Below are 13178 nucleotides of genomic sequence, written 5' to 3'. Positions count from 1 at the left end.
AGATACATTTCATATATATTATTGTAGTTAATAAAAGTTAAAATTGGACTCATTAAAATTCATGATGGGTGTATCTACTATCTAAACTAGATTAACTTGATAATAGATGTTATCGGAATTCAATATTCAGCCAAAGAAATCATAAAAATAAGTGTTATATTCGATTTCTTGGCTAGTGGAGCTTCTGAAGACTATAAATCACTAAAGTTCAACTTTTCGGATGAATACCTAATGGTCATATTAGTAGAAGAAACAATCACTTCCACTTTTGAATGCTGGAAGATGAATTTTGACGGTGCCTCCAATTCTTCGGGACAAAATTGGGACATATTTTATCTTGCCTAAAGGAGATTATTATTCATTCATTAGTGGACTAAATTTCAATTGCACTAACAACATGACAAAATATGAGACTTGTATTTTAGAACTCTAAGATGCTATCAGACGTAAAATAAAGATTCTAAAGGTGTATGGGGATTCAACTTTAGTGATCTATCAACTTTAAAGAAAATGGAGATAAAAGATGCCAAATTGGTTGAATACCGAAAATTTATCTTAGAACAAATTGAGGAATTTAATGAGGTTACATTCCATTACCTACTAGAAAAGAAAACCATATGAAAGATGTTTTGGCTACCTTAGTTGTAGTATTTAAAATAAATGGAGGGGTTAAATATGATGTCAATCGAAATGCAAGCCTACGAGTATCTGACTCATTGTTATCACATCAAGGAGGAAGAAGATGATAATCTATGGCATTGTGATATCTTACAATACATTAAATTCCAAAGTTACTTTGAAGAGGCAATTGAAAATGACAAAAGAACAATTCTTTAAATAGTTGCATGATATATTCTAGATGAAAAAACCTGTATAAGAAAAGTCACAATCAAATATTGTTGAGATGTGTGGATACAAAAGATGCTAAAATGATACTTGAAAAAGTACACGATGATGTATGTGGCACTTATACAAATAAACATACAATGACAAGACAAATCATAAGATTCATGTACTACTTGTCCACAATAAAAGATGATTGCATCAATTACACTTGAAAAATGTCAAAATAATACTTGAAGAAGTACATGATGAGGTATTTGGCAAATTGGCACTTATGCAAATGAACATAAACTTGTCCATGTGAGGGTAGATATCATAGAGTAAACCTATAAAAAAAATCAATGGTCATATATTTATTCTTGTGGCAACTGACTAGTTTACCAAATGGATAGAAGTTGTGTCATACACCAATTTCACTCAATCAATTATTTGTAAATTCGAGGAAAAAGACATTAAGAATGGAATTGAAATGATATCAATGCTAGATCTATAAAGTTTAGGGTTTTTTTGGTCAAACGTACACTAAATTCACATTCAAAATGGTGAGACACATTTGATGAAAAATTTAAGAGTTATTGACCTCCGAAGAGGTGGCCAATAGTGATCAGAACAATGGTCGGTATGATGGTCATAATCTGGATTTGTTCAAGTTGAAAAGAGAAATAGAGAGAAAATATGAAAACGATGAGGAAGAAGAGAATGAAAATAGAAGCAATTTTAATTATTTATTTTATTTGTCTTTTAATGATTTAAAAATATTTATTTACTCCATATCATAACGCCATTAGGAAGTTAACGGTTAACTGGAAAAAAATCAATGTATAAAGTTGAGTAAGTTAATTGATAATTTTGAAAGTATAATAAGTAAAATAGGAAAAAGTAAAGTTCAATTATTAATTTGTAACACCCACTAAAATTATAATGGAGGAAAACTTTAATAGGCAATTGGAAAAAAAAAAGTTAAGATGCAAAGTGGGAAAAATAGTATGCTTCAAGGGGTAAGTTGTGTATTAGGTCATAATAAAACATTAATATGTTTAATTTTAAGGTAAACTGCATGTTTAATACGTAAATTATTGCTTTTGTTTTGTTTAATACCCATACTTTTTTTAAAAAAAATATTTAATATTTAGTTTATGTTTTAATTTAGTGCCATGTCGTTAAAAAATAAATAGAATTATTGATGTAACATTTTTTTATCTTTTTCAATGGTGACATGTCATTACCTTATAATAACATGTCAACATCACAGTTAAGTTTTTAATGGTGGGTACCAAAATGAAACCTAAACTAAACGTTATGTATAATTTTGAAGAAAAAGTTTGAATGTCAAAACGGAAGTAATAGTTTAAATACTAAACATGTAGTTTATCCTAAATTTTATTTCGCTGGTTTGGGCCAGTAGCTACAAGTTGTAAGATTACTGTACAAGTGTAACTTTATTAGTAACAGAATATCAAAATTACATAGAGCCCACAAATCGAATAATTCGTCCGTACTCTAACTCAATGAATACTAGGCCTGTAAATGATCTGAACGTTCAGCGAACCGTTCATGAACCGTGCGGCGGGAAGTTCGTTTATGTGCGTTTATTTATTAAATGAACGAACATGAGCAAGATTGTGTGTTCGTTTAATTAAATGAACGAACATGAACATAGGTCTCGTTCGTTCATTTACGTTCGTGAACGTTCGGTTATGTTCGTTCGGTTATGTTCATTTATGTTTAACCCAATCTTCTTAAATCAATTTTGGTGACCAATTTGTAAGTATCTTAAAAATATTAATTAATCTGATATTCTGATGACCAACTCCATAATTAACCCAATTTTATTTGGATATTAAATCCAATATGTTAACCGGTGAGGCACCTCGCACCTATATTTTATTATCCCATTTTTTCCCAAACCCTAGTGTTCACTGGAGAGTGGAGACGATCAGTGAAAGCTTCAAAACAAGTTATATTATAATGCAATCTGAAGTTTTACAGGTCTGTTTTCATCTCTTTCTCTGTTTTATTTGGCTTAATAGTTGATATGTAAAGTTATTGTGGGTATCTTCACATCTAAAACTCAATAAAATATCATACTTCTTTCTAGAAATAAATTAGAAGATAAAGGTAACAATTGGAAGTATATAAACATCAGTAAAGAGAAAAATATATATAATTTGTCAAAAAAACAAAACAAATGTTTATATGCAATTTATGAAAAATAGTGTAATAGCGAAAGAAAATAGGTTTTTCAGGAAAAACCCATTAATAAGTAGAAAATACACTTTGACAATGAACTTTTGTTTTCATAGTTTTTGTGTGACCTTTAGTTGTGGAATATACTTTAGGTACGTTAAAATTTTGAATGGTGGTTTAGCAATAATATCAGTTAGAAATGTAGCATCAGAGAGATTTCGGATCTATGTTATTACCTTGTAGTCCAATTTCTACCGTTCGAAATTTTCATGCTGTTAAATTTTCTACTCTGCCAATGGAAATGATCATTATTAACAAATCTCACTAAAGTCTGACATTTATGTCACAAAACTTTTAGCCGGCGAATTTATTAGAATAATGTAATGGAAAATGATTTTTTATATGTAATCATGGACCACTAAGATAAATGTTATAGCGTTAAATTAAAGTCGTGTAAATCATTTAATATCTTTAAAAGATCGATCGAAATATCTGATATATTCAAACATTTCATCACTGCTACAGCTCTTACACTATTTATCACTGTAGATTTGGTTGATTTGCATTGTCGACTATTTTTCATGAAAGAATAATGGAAGGTAGAGTCTCCAACGTTTATGTTCGTGCTCATTTATGTTCGTGTTCGTTTATGTTCGCTTATTTATTAAATGATCGAACATGAACAAGCTATATTCCTTAAATGAACGAACATGAACATACATCCATTTGTATGCGTTCGTTTACAGACCTAATGAATACATCTTTAGAAAGGTTTATAAAGTCCAAGTAAAAATGATTAATATACATGTAAACGAATCGAACGAATACGAATGAGAGTATATTTATTTTTAATTATTTTATTTTTATTCGTGTTCATTCGTTAAATAATATATTTTGTTTGAGTTCGTTCGTTAAAATGATAAACGAACACAAATTAATGAACGTAAACAAACACAAATGAATGAGCGTAAACGAACATAAACGAATAAGTATAAAATTAATTGGGTTTGTATTTGAGAAAAATATTTTCTTTTCAAATAATTTTATAGTTTATATTTCATTTAATTGATTTTCTTTATTTGGGTTTAAAAGTAATTGAGTTTTAAAATATTAATGAGTTTAAGTTAAAAAGTTATTAGGCCTAATATTTTAACATGTTTAGAGATTGAGTTAATATAAATGAACAAACATAAACGAAAGAATATAAACGAACATATTATCAAACGCTCATAAACGTAAATGCACAAACAATATCTTTATTCATGTTTGTTTATTTAATTATAGAATAAAAATATTGTTCAAATTCATTCGTTTAATAAAATATTTGAACAAATACTACTTTGTATTTACCCCAGATTAATAGAAGAAAAATAAAAAATAAATATACTAACATAAACGAACTTTTCACTAAACGGTTCATGTCTGGTTCATTAAACGTTCGGTTTATTTACATGCTTAATGATTCATTTAAAATATATAATTAATTTCACGAACCAATTTACCTCAATGGTTAAAGGAATCAAAAGGTCATGAGTTCGAGCATTAGCAACTATAAAGATGATTGAACGTTCATTATCAAGTGATTAAAAATATTTAAAACATATACTACTTTATAATCGTTTTTAACTTAATAATATATATATATATATAATTAAATCAAAATTAGCGCACTCGTGTCTTTACCACTAATATATAAAGCGGAGAAAGGCTACGCAAGGAATAATAAATGTTTATTTTATTAAGTAGTGATAAAAAAGAATTGTTAAGGCAGAATTTCATTTTTCAGGTCTCCTACCTGAAGAAACGAAAATCGAAGCCTCTCTCTCTAACCATGAGTCTTTTCGGTCTCGGCAGGTGACTTCTAATTTCCACTTATTTCTTTATTTTTTTTACTTCTCGTGAAATAGTTTGATTATTTTCCTTCATTTTTTATTTATTTTTTCATTGCTTGTTTGCGAATTGCATTGATAATTCAGTCGGTTCTGTTGTAGTTCTGCAGCCTTTTGTGATTCAAGATCAGCTATCAGCTTCTTTTTTTGGGCATTCTTTAGATTTTTAATTACAATTATGAAAACATTTCTTTTTTCTTCTTAATTTATTCCCTGATTCTTTGATTGCTCTTTTGAACTGTACCTGCAATTCATTTTTTTACCTAGGGCAGTTGGCTGTGGTTAACGTTCTTTTCTTTATTAATTTCTCAAACTCAATACTATCCGCTAATTATTGTTCTTGCTGTTGAAGTATATGTTAAAAGATTTCCGAAGCCTATGCATTTTAAGGAAAGTGAATCTTAATGCATGTTAAACTTGTCCTCTTCCTATGATTAAAAGCTATGAAAAACAGGTGGTTTAAGTGAATGACTTAATTGGAAAGGTTGAAATGGTGAACATATACTAAATCATTAACTTTTAACTTATAGATACCATTATTGGCAAGATTGGGCTTTGTATCTTGAAGCTGAACTTTATCAAGTAAGTAGCAAATTAGATCCATTGACAATTTGATGACAATTTTATAAGGTTTGCGATGGCAGAAATATCATAAAATTGAATTAACTGGAAGAAAAGTGAAAGGAATGTCCAAATCTAGTCTAAGGAAAGCTAATTATTTTTCCGAAAATCAATTTACTGATCTTCTTCGAATGATGCTGAAGATCTTTCAGAATTTTCTGCTAGACGAGCTCTAGCTTTCTATCTTGCTCTCTATCATGCAATACGTGTCCATGCATCTCTGATCAGCATTGGTCACTGCTTCAAGCATAAAGAGTAACACAGAATTAATCTGCAGAAGTTTTATATATATTTGTTTGTTTTTATAATAAAGAATCAATATGATGCTTGGATTGAGTTCCATTGCTTCAAGTGTATGATCCTCGAAATATGAAATATCTTCAATGTTCACAAGCTTCTAGTGTATGATCCTTGGAATATATGGACCTTGTTTGGTGCCTGCATATTTCTGACTCCTACTCCCAATTCTGAGCAGAATAGCCGGTAAAAGATTTGTGTATTTTTCAGTTTTTCCTAATATTAAGTTTCTCTGGAAACAGAAATCAGCGTACATTCCGCCCAAAAAAGAGTGCACCTTCAGGAAGTAAGGTTGGTTGCTTCTTCTTTTCATTTTTTCTAAAAAAATATGATTAATGTCATCCCCTGCTTGTCAGAAGTTGATGTGATTCATCTCTTAAATGTTCTTGAATCTTTTCTATTGTTGTTGTGATCTCATTAGAAATATTTTTTCCTCTTTTTGATGACTAAGAACTTCTTGGGTGTGAACATGCAACTTAAGACTGGAAGTATACTTGAAAGTTCCAGATATAGGAACATAATAAAAGAGAGAACAGCTTAACACCTAACAATAAATAAAAAAATCCTGAAATGGACACTGAAAATTTATCTTTATTTGAAAAGCACATTTTCTTCACCATACCTATCAAGAGAAGAAAAAAAAGTTCACTTACCGTTATTTATATTTAAAGTATCATTGCTTTTGATGTCACTTATTAAAACAATAATTTTACATTACGGTGTTTACTATAAGTTTCAGTGGCAAAGTTGAAATACTACAAATTTTAATGCTTTACTGGTACGTATGACGGTCAGGTCATGTGATAATTCTTTTACTAATTAGGTATCTATGTCTAACATGGTTAATGCTGCTGTGTTATTAAGCTTGAAATAATTTAATAGCCTTGTTGAGGTTTCTCTCCAGTTATTCAGAGCTGACTTCTTTATGGTGCCTTCATATAAAATTTTAAGGACTTCATTCTTATGTTTAGCGAATTTGTAGTTCTAATCATAGCATTGTAATCTTGACATAATGCAGGGTGCACAGCTTAAAAAGCACATTGATGCTACCCTGGGCAGTGGAAATTTAAGGGAAGCAGTTAGACTACCTCCTGGCGAGGATTTAAATGAATGGCTCGCAGTCAACAGTATATTTTTCTTCTCTCTCGTTCTTTCTTACTCGCATTTTTGCGGCAACCACATACACACACAGTCTGAATAAATCTTCGTCTATATATTTGACAAATATGGATATAATTTCTCCTTGAATTTTCTGCTCTAGTATGACCTTGCTGTTACTGTCGTAGCAGCTGATATTTTCTTTTTGTATCCCATTCATTAGTTTTTTTATAGGGTGTTTTAGTTTATTTTCTTCCCTATTTCTAGGTTACTACCAAATTTTCTTTGAATCTCATTGTTAAAACATAATTATTGGATCTTTTTCAGCCGTGGACTTCTTCAATCAGGTGAATCTGCTCTATGGTACCCTCACGGAGTTTTGTACTCCTGAGAACTGTCCTACAATGACTGCAGGCCCTAAGTAAGAGATACGAACCATATTCCTTTTGCCCTTTTCAATAAATTAGACACAATCCTAAATTTTAATATTTTCCTCATGACCTCTGTCATGTTTGGATCTGTTGAAGGTATCAAAGGCTTTTCTCTCTAATGATGGATATATGCACAAGATAAAGTTAAATCAGGACTCCTTTCACTTAAATTTAGTCGCTTTATCTCTTTGAACTAGATGTTACTGTAGTAATTTAATTTTGTCAAATTATATGCATCTGCTAAATTTTATTGAATTCTGAAGTCGGAATAAATAATATTGTCTGGCAGGTAGGATGAGACTTTGACTATATATCATGTTTTTATTGATTTTGATAGTGCTAGACTGTGATGAGAATGTTGGCTTGCCTTAGCCTTCTGTAATAATTTGATTTTTGCCTTATATTTTCAAATGCCTGTAGAAAGACATCAAATATGTTGTAGCTAAAAGTGTTCTTTAGACTCAAAAGCCTTATAGTCATGTAATTCTGTCCAATAATATACAACTTGTGCAGATGTAACTATGAAACTTTGATCATCTTTCTCCCCAAACTTCTGTATTTTTCTTATTTTCATGTTTGGTTCTTGTACCTGGTTCTTTCCGTCAATCAATTTAATAATTCCACGCTACCTGTTGTGCACCTTAATTTTAGTATACTTGTTTTTGAAAAATCTTCAAAGAGTATACTGTGAATTACTGAAAAGAGGAGAGAGTTTACTGGAAGAGAGAGTTGTTTTCCTCTGCTATTCCTCTGCTATTCGAATAAACAATTAAATCAAATCTATTAAAATAGGCTGAGTTACAACAGTGGAGTTCTACTAGGATTTACAACATAAGGGTCCTGCTAGGTGTTTACTTTCTTATCTAAATGGATAACTATCTTATCTTCTACTTGGATAAATCTAAAATACAAGTTTAATACAGAGTAAAATACTAATCCAAAGTACACGGCTATATCCTACATATACCTTGGGTTTTTTGGAGCTGATCATTTGTGCCTTACAAAACTTGCAGGTACGAATATAGATGGGCTGATGGTGTGCAAATCAAGAAGCCTATTGAGGTTTCTGCTCCAAAATACGTTGAATATCTAATGGACTGGATTGAAGCACAGCTCGATGATGAATCCATATTTCCTCAAAAGCTTGGTAATATCTTGACCATTCATGTGTTTAGTCGTCTTTTAATTCTTTGTGATGAAGTCTGATGACATTCTGTCACTAGAAAAACATAATTGTTTGCTTGTCTATGCATGATGACAACACCGATTGATATTTTTTCTAATATATATACATGTTCAAAAAGGAAACAAAATTATTTTGCCTTGTGTCTATGAAAAATTCCTTTCTATATTTAACTGCATACATAAAATTTGCTAGGCGCACCATTTCCTCATAACTTCAAGGAGGTGGTGAAGACAATATTCAAAAGACTGTTCCGTGTATACGCCCACATTTATCACTCTCACTTTCAGAAAATTGTGAGCCTTAAGGAGGAAGCTCATCTGAACACATGCTTCAAGCACTTCATATTGTTCACTTGTGTAAGTCGTCTTCTGTCCTCTGCCATTATTTACCTTTTTATTTTTTTGTTTTTTTATAGGAAAGGGAGACCTCGTTAAAAAACCCCTTCATACCTTAAGAAATATGACTATTTCGTATGGCATTGGAAGGAGGAAAAGAGTGTCTCAAAATATTATTGAACAAATCTTATCAAAAAAAAAATATTATTGAACAACCATAGAAATACAACATAGGAAACAGAAAACACCTAAATGCAACGAAACATAACATTACAACCCCCCCCCCCGAAACTAACACAACTTGCCTACACGCAGCCCCACTCAGCCAATTCCCTCTTTTGCCAACTTATCAGCCTCCCAATTAGCCCCTCTGGAAATATGCCTAATCATCACATCCTTATCCTAATTAACTCAATAATCTTATTAAACAACGAACACTCAGAATTAGGACAACCACCCAGGTTCTTTATCCACTTAACCACAACAAGGCAATCACACTCTACAATTAATCTCCCTTTACAACCCCATTGAGAATCAATAAAAGGGTTCAGGCCCCTTATAATTGCCAACATTTCAGCAACTGTAGGGGGCCCCTGTCCCACTGCCTCTGAGAAAGAACCCAACAGAAAACCACCTGAATCTTTAATAGTGCCTCCAATGCCCCCTTTCAACCAATCACCAGTGACAGCACCATCCACGTTCAATTTAAAGAAACCTGAAGAAGGCGGAACCCAAACTGTCCGAGATAACACCTTACTCCCGTGGCTGCCCCACATATCCGCAACAGATGGATCCCCCATTAAACAATCGAAAAGCATAGAGAAATCTGTGTGTTTAGCAGAGAACCAGGCCATGAGTCTGTATCTAGTTTCGAAAAAAAGATTAATCTGATCCTTAGACCCCCCTCAAACACTAACCTGTTCCTGTATTTCCAAATAGATCACATAACAGCACCAGGAATAAATTTCCAGATTTCTGATTTCTCAACCAACCCCCACCAAGCGTGCAGAAAAAAATCAGGAGCAAAATGCAAAGGGGAATGAACATTCCAAAAGCGCAAAAACCTGCACCACAACTCCCATGACACAGAACAGGTGAAGAACAAATGCGACACTGATTCAGGAAACAACCCGCATAACGGGCAAAAACTATCCACAATACCGGGTACTTTCCTATTCAATAACTCACACTTAACAGCTAATTTCTGGAGCATAACCTGCCAAAGGAAAGATTCCACCCTAGGAGGCACAAAACCACTCCAAACTATTCTACCCCATTTATAATTAGTCCCCAACACCTCGTACCAGCCCTTAATACAGGACCTAACCGTAAAAACCCCATCACCACACCCTTTCCATAATAAACAGTCATCTCGCCTCTGATCAATACACAGAGTAAATGCAATAATTCAATTCACATATCCCCTTCCCAATCCGCCAAGTTCCTCCTCAATTTGATATCCCAAACCCAAGTTGAAAAACAAAACGAACCAAAGTCTGAAATTTCCCCCCTTTTATTAACAATAAAACATTCTTGGGAACCTATCCTTTAAAGACACCCTTCCAATCCAAACTTCATGCCAAAAAGAAATAGACTTCCCATTCCCAACTTTCAAAACCAGCAAATTCCTAGCATACTCACCCAACACATCCTCTTTCTTCCAGCTTTGAACAACACTCTTCCACAACCAAGAAGCATGGCTAGGTAACTCCTTCAATAAAATATCATTACCATCCAAATTATATTTACAACAAATCATATTTTTCCACCAGGAATCCTTCTCATTAGAAAATTTCCTCACCCATTTTCCTAATAGAGCTCTATTCATCAGCTGTAGATTAGAAATACCCAACCCTCCATTGTCCTTTGGCAAACACACAGATGACCACCTAACCCAATGCAATTTTTTCCTCTCAGCCGACCCTCCCCATAGGAACTTCACAAGCACAGTCCTGCCAGCCATCGTTTACCTTTTTATGCAAATCTAAATAAAATCCTGTTGTTTATATGCAAAACTTGGAATGCTCTACCACATAAGTGTAGGCTTACCATAAACTTTTCCAAGCAGTCCTGTTTACTTGTCATACATGCATTATGCATCTCATGATTTTCAACGAAAAATCTGGATCCCAACCCTCAACCAAACAACTACCTGAGTCAAGCCTTTGGTTAATTTGTTTGTTGTCTTCATCTTTATCTGATACATGCTTTCTAGAATGGAAGTTGAGTAGGAAATTTTCAGGTAAAATGAGGATGTTGTTACCATGTGCAGGAATTTGGGCTGATTGACAAGAAAGAATTGGCTCCTCTTCAAGAACTCGTAGATTCCATCATAGTACCCTACTAAATATGTAATATATGTTAACAGGTGTTGGAGAATGGAGATCCTGAGAAAGATGTTCATTTAGTGGATCCAAATGCAATAAAGTTTGTTTTATTCGTGTGTCACTTAAAACTTTAAGTCTCTATTTCTGTATGCTGTAAATGCAAATTCATATTTCATATTCCTTGGATTTAGAATATTGCAAGACTGGCCCTGTTGTTGTTTCCTTTCTTTTTCTTTTTCTTTTGGGTTAATGATAAAATAAGTTCCTAAAGTATACCTTTTTGTTAACTTCAAGTACCTAAAGTATGTTTTATTCAGTGTCTAACGTTTTCTCCGTTGTTCTTTTAAGTGCATACGTCGTGATCGTTAAAAAAAGTGTTATCTGACTTGTGTCGTGTTTATATATTTTTTTAAAAAACTTCAAATTATTATTATTTTTTAACAGGTTCAAATTTCTTTAAAATCAAAATCTCAAAATTCTAAAATTCTAATTTCAAACCCCATCACTATCGTTGTCGACTGTTTCTATCATCAAACGATTATCCACCCATCATTTGTCTTAATTTATTAACTATCACCCTTGCCAACACTCCAAATACTTAATCCCTACACCTTTCAACTTATAAAAATAAAATTTAAAGTTTATATATCGTTGTTTTTGTTTTAACTTATTAAAGTTAATCAACCATCGTAACTTTCTTATCATAAAAAATTCAAGGCATTATAATTAATCAACGACTAACATATTAAAGTACCAATATAGGAAAAATAAAATTTAAGTACCACTTTTGATAACAAAATTAAGTAGAACTTATAAAAACAATATAGTTAAAGGTAGATTTAACATTTATGCTTAAATAATAATAATAAAAGTCAAGCTTCTTCGATCAGAGTTCTAGAGGTTTCTTCTGGATTAACCTGGTTTGTTTTCGTTGATAATATCAGTAGGGGAGTTCACAGGAGAGCTTTATGGGAACGGTTCAATCACCATGGAAAGGTCACCAGGGTTTTCATCCTTATTATTAATAGAAGACCGAAATACAAAGATGCAACGTTTGCCTTTATACATTTTGTGAGCAAAGTGGATATGCTTAACGTTGTGGAGAAGATGAACAATGCCATGGTGAATGAGAGGAGAATCAAAGTAGGAATTGCTAAATATGAGAAGCATTGGTTCCAGAGGAGGTTGGGGGTGCGCATACGGAGGTTTTGAATGATGTAAAGCTGGGGGGTCAGGGACGATAGGTCTGAAACACTCTGTGAAATATGAGGAAAAGGCGGCCTTGTTTAATAAGTTCTATGATGGAAGGTCATACAAAGATACGGTGGTCGGGTTAACAGAACTTCAGCTGGTTCGCAGGATATAACCATTAGAGGTCTAGGGGCGACAAAAAGACCTTTGAATGTATTTATTATGGTCGAGGATAGGGAATGGTTGAAGTCGTCCATAACTAGTATATGTAAGTCGGTCTTCGATTTTAAGTTTGTCCAAAATACTATTTGGAATGTGGGCTTCAACGCAAAGGTGGTCAAGTGGGGTTTCGCCTGGAATGCGTGCATTATCGTCTTCCCGTAGGAGAAATTGATGAAGAAAATGTTAGAGGTGAAGTTGAGGAACTGAGTTTCTAGTTCAAAAGATTTGAGCTAGTCCTGGTGGATGAGAATGTTCCTTTAGCTTTCTGCGTAGTTTCCATGATCAGAGTGCCTTTAAACTGTTGAAGTGAATCGTTCTTTTCTAATATGCGTCTAGATGAGGAAAGCTGGTGAAAATTCAAAAGAAATTCTCAAAAAAGCAGATTGTAGAGTAGCTCAATTGCTCCTAAGGGTTGGAAACCCCTTTGATGTCCCTTCACGTATCTTTATCTATTCGAATGGGAGATCGTACGTGATAAAATTCAAGGTAAAGTTGGATGAGGAGTTTTTCCCAGAGTTATTGACTTTAGATGAAGATGATGTGTCTGAACA

At 32.8% G+C, this 13178-nt stretch overlaps 1 protein-coding gene across 1 annotated transcript; it reads left to right on the top strand.

Annotated features, from left to right (window-relative positions):
• Positions 1-4772: 4772 nt before the first annotated feature.
• LOC120160924 (MOB kinase activator-like 1A) lies at positions 4773-11326 on the top strand. Its single transcript, XM_039171235.1, has 7 exons — positions 4773-4884; positions 6080-6128; positions 6856-6964; positions 7263-7356; positions 8380-8513; positions 8745-8908; positions 11160-11326. The coding sequence occupies exons 1-7, from the start codon at positions 4862-4864 to the stop codon at positions 11232-11234; spliced, it is 648 nt and encodes a 215-aa protein (XP_039027166.1). The 5' UTR covers positions 4773-4861; the 3' UTR covers positions 11235-11326.
• Positions 11327-13178: the final 1852 nt, after the last annotated feature.

This window comes from Hibiscus syriacus, unplaced genomic scaffold, assembly GCF_006381635.1.
Source record: "Hibiscus syriacus cultivar Baekdansim isolate YM2019G1 unplaced genomic scaffold, ASM638163v2 tig00111394_pilon, whole genome shotgun sequence".
In the NCBI taxonomy this organism is placed as follows: Eukaryota; Viridiplantae; Streptophyta; class Magnoliopsida; order Malvales; family Malvaceae; genus Hibiscus; species Hibiscus syriacus.
Note: the sequence above shows the minus strand (reverse complement) of the source record. Positions and strands in the feature narration are given on the sequence as shown.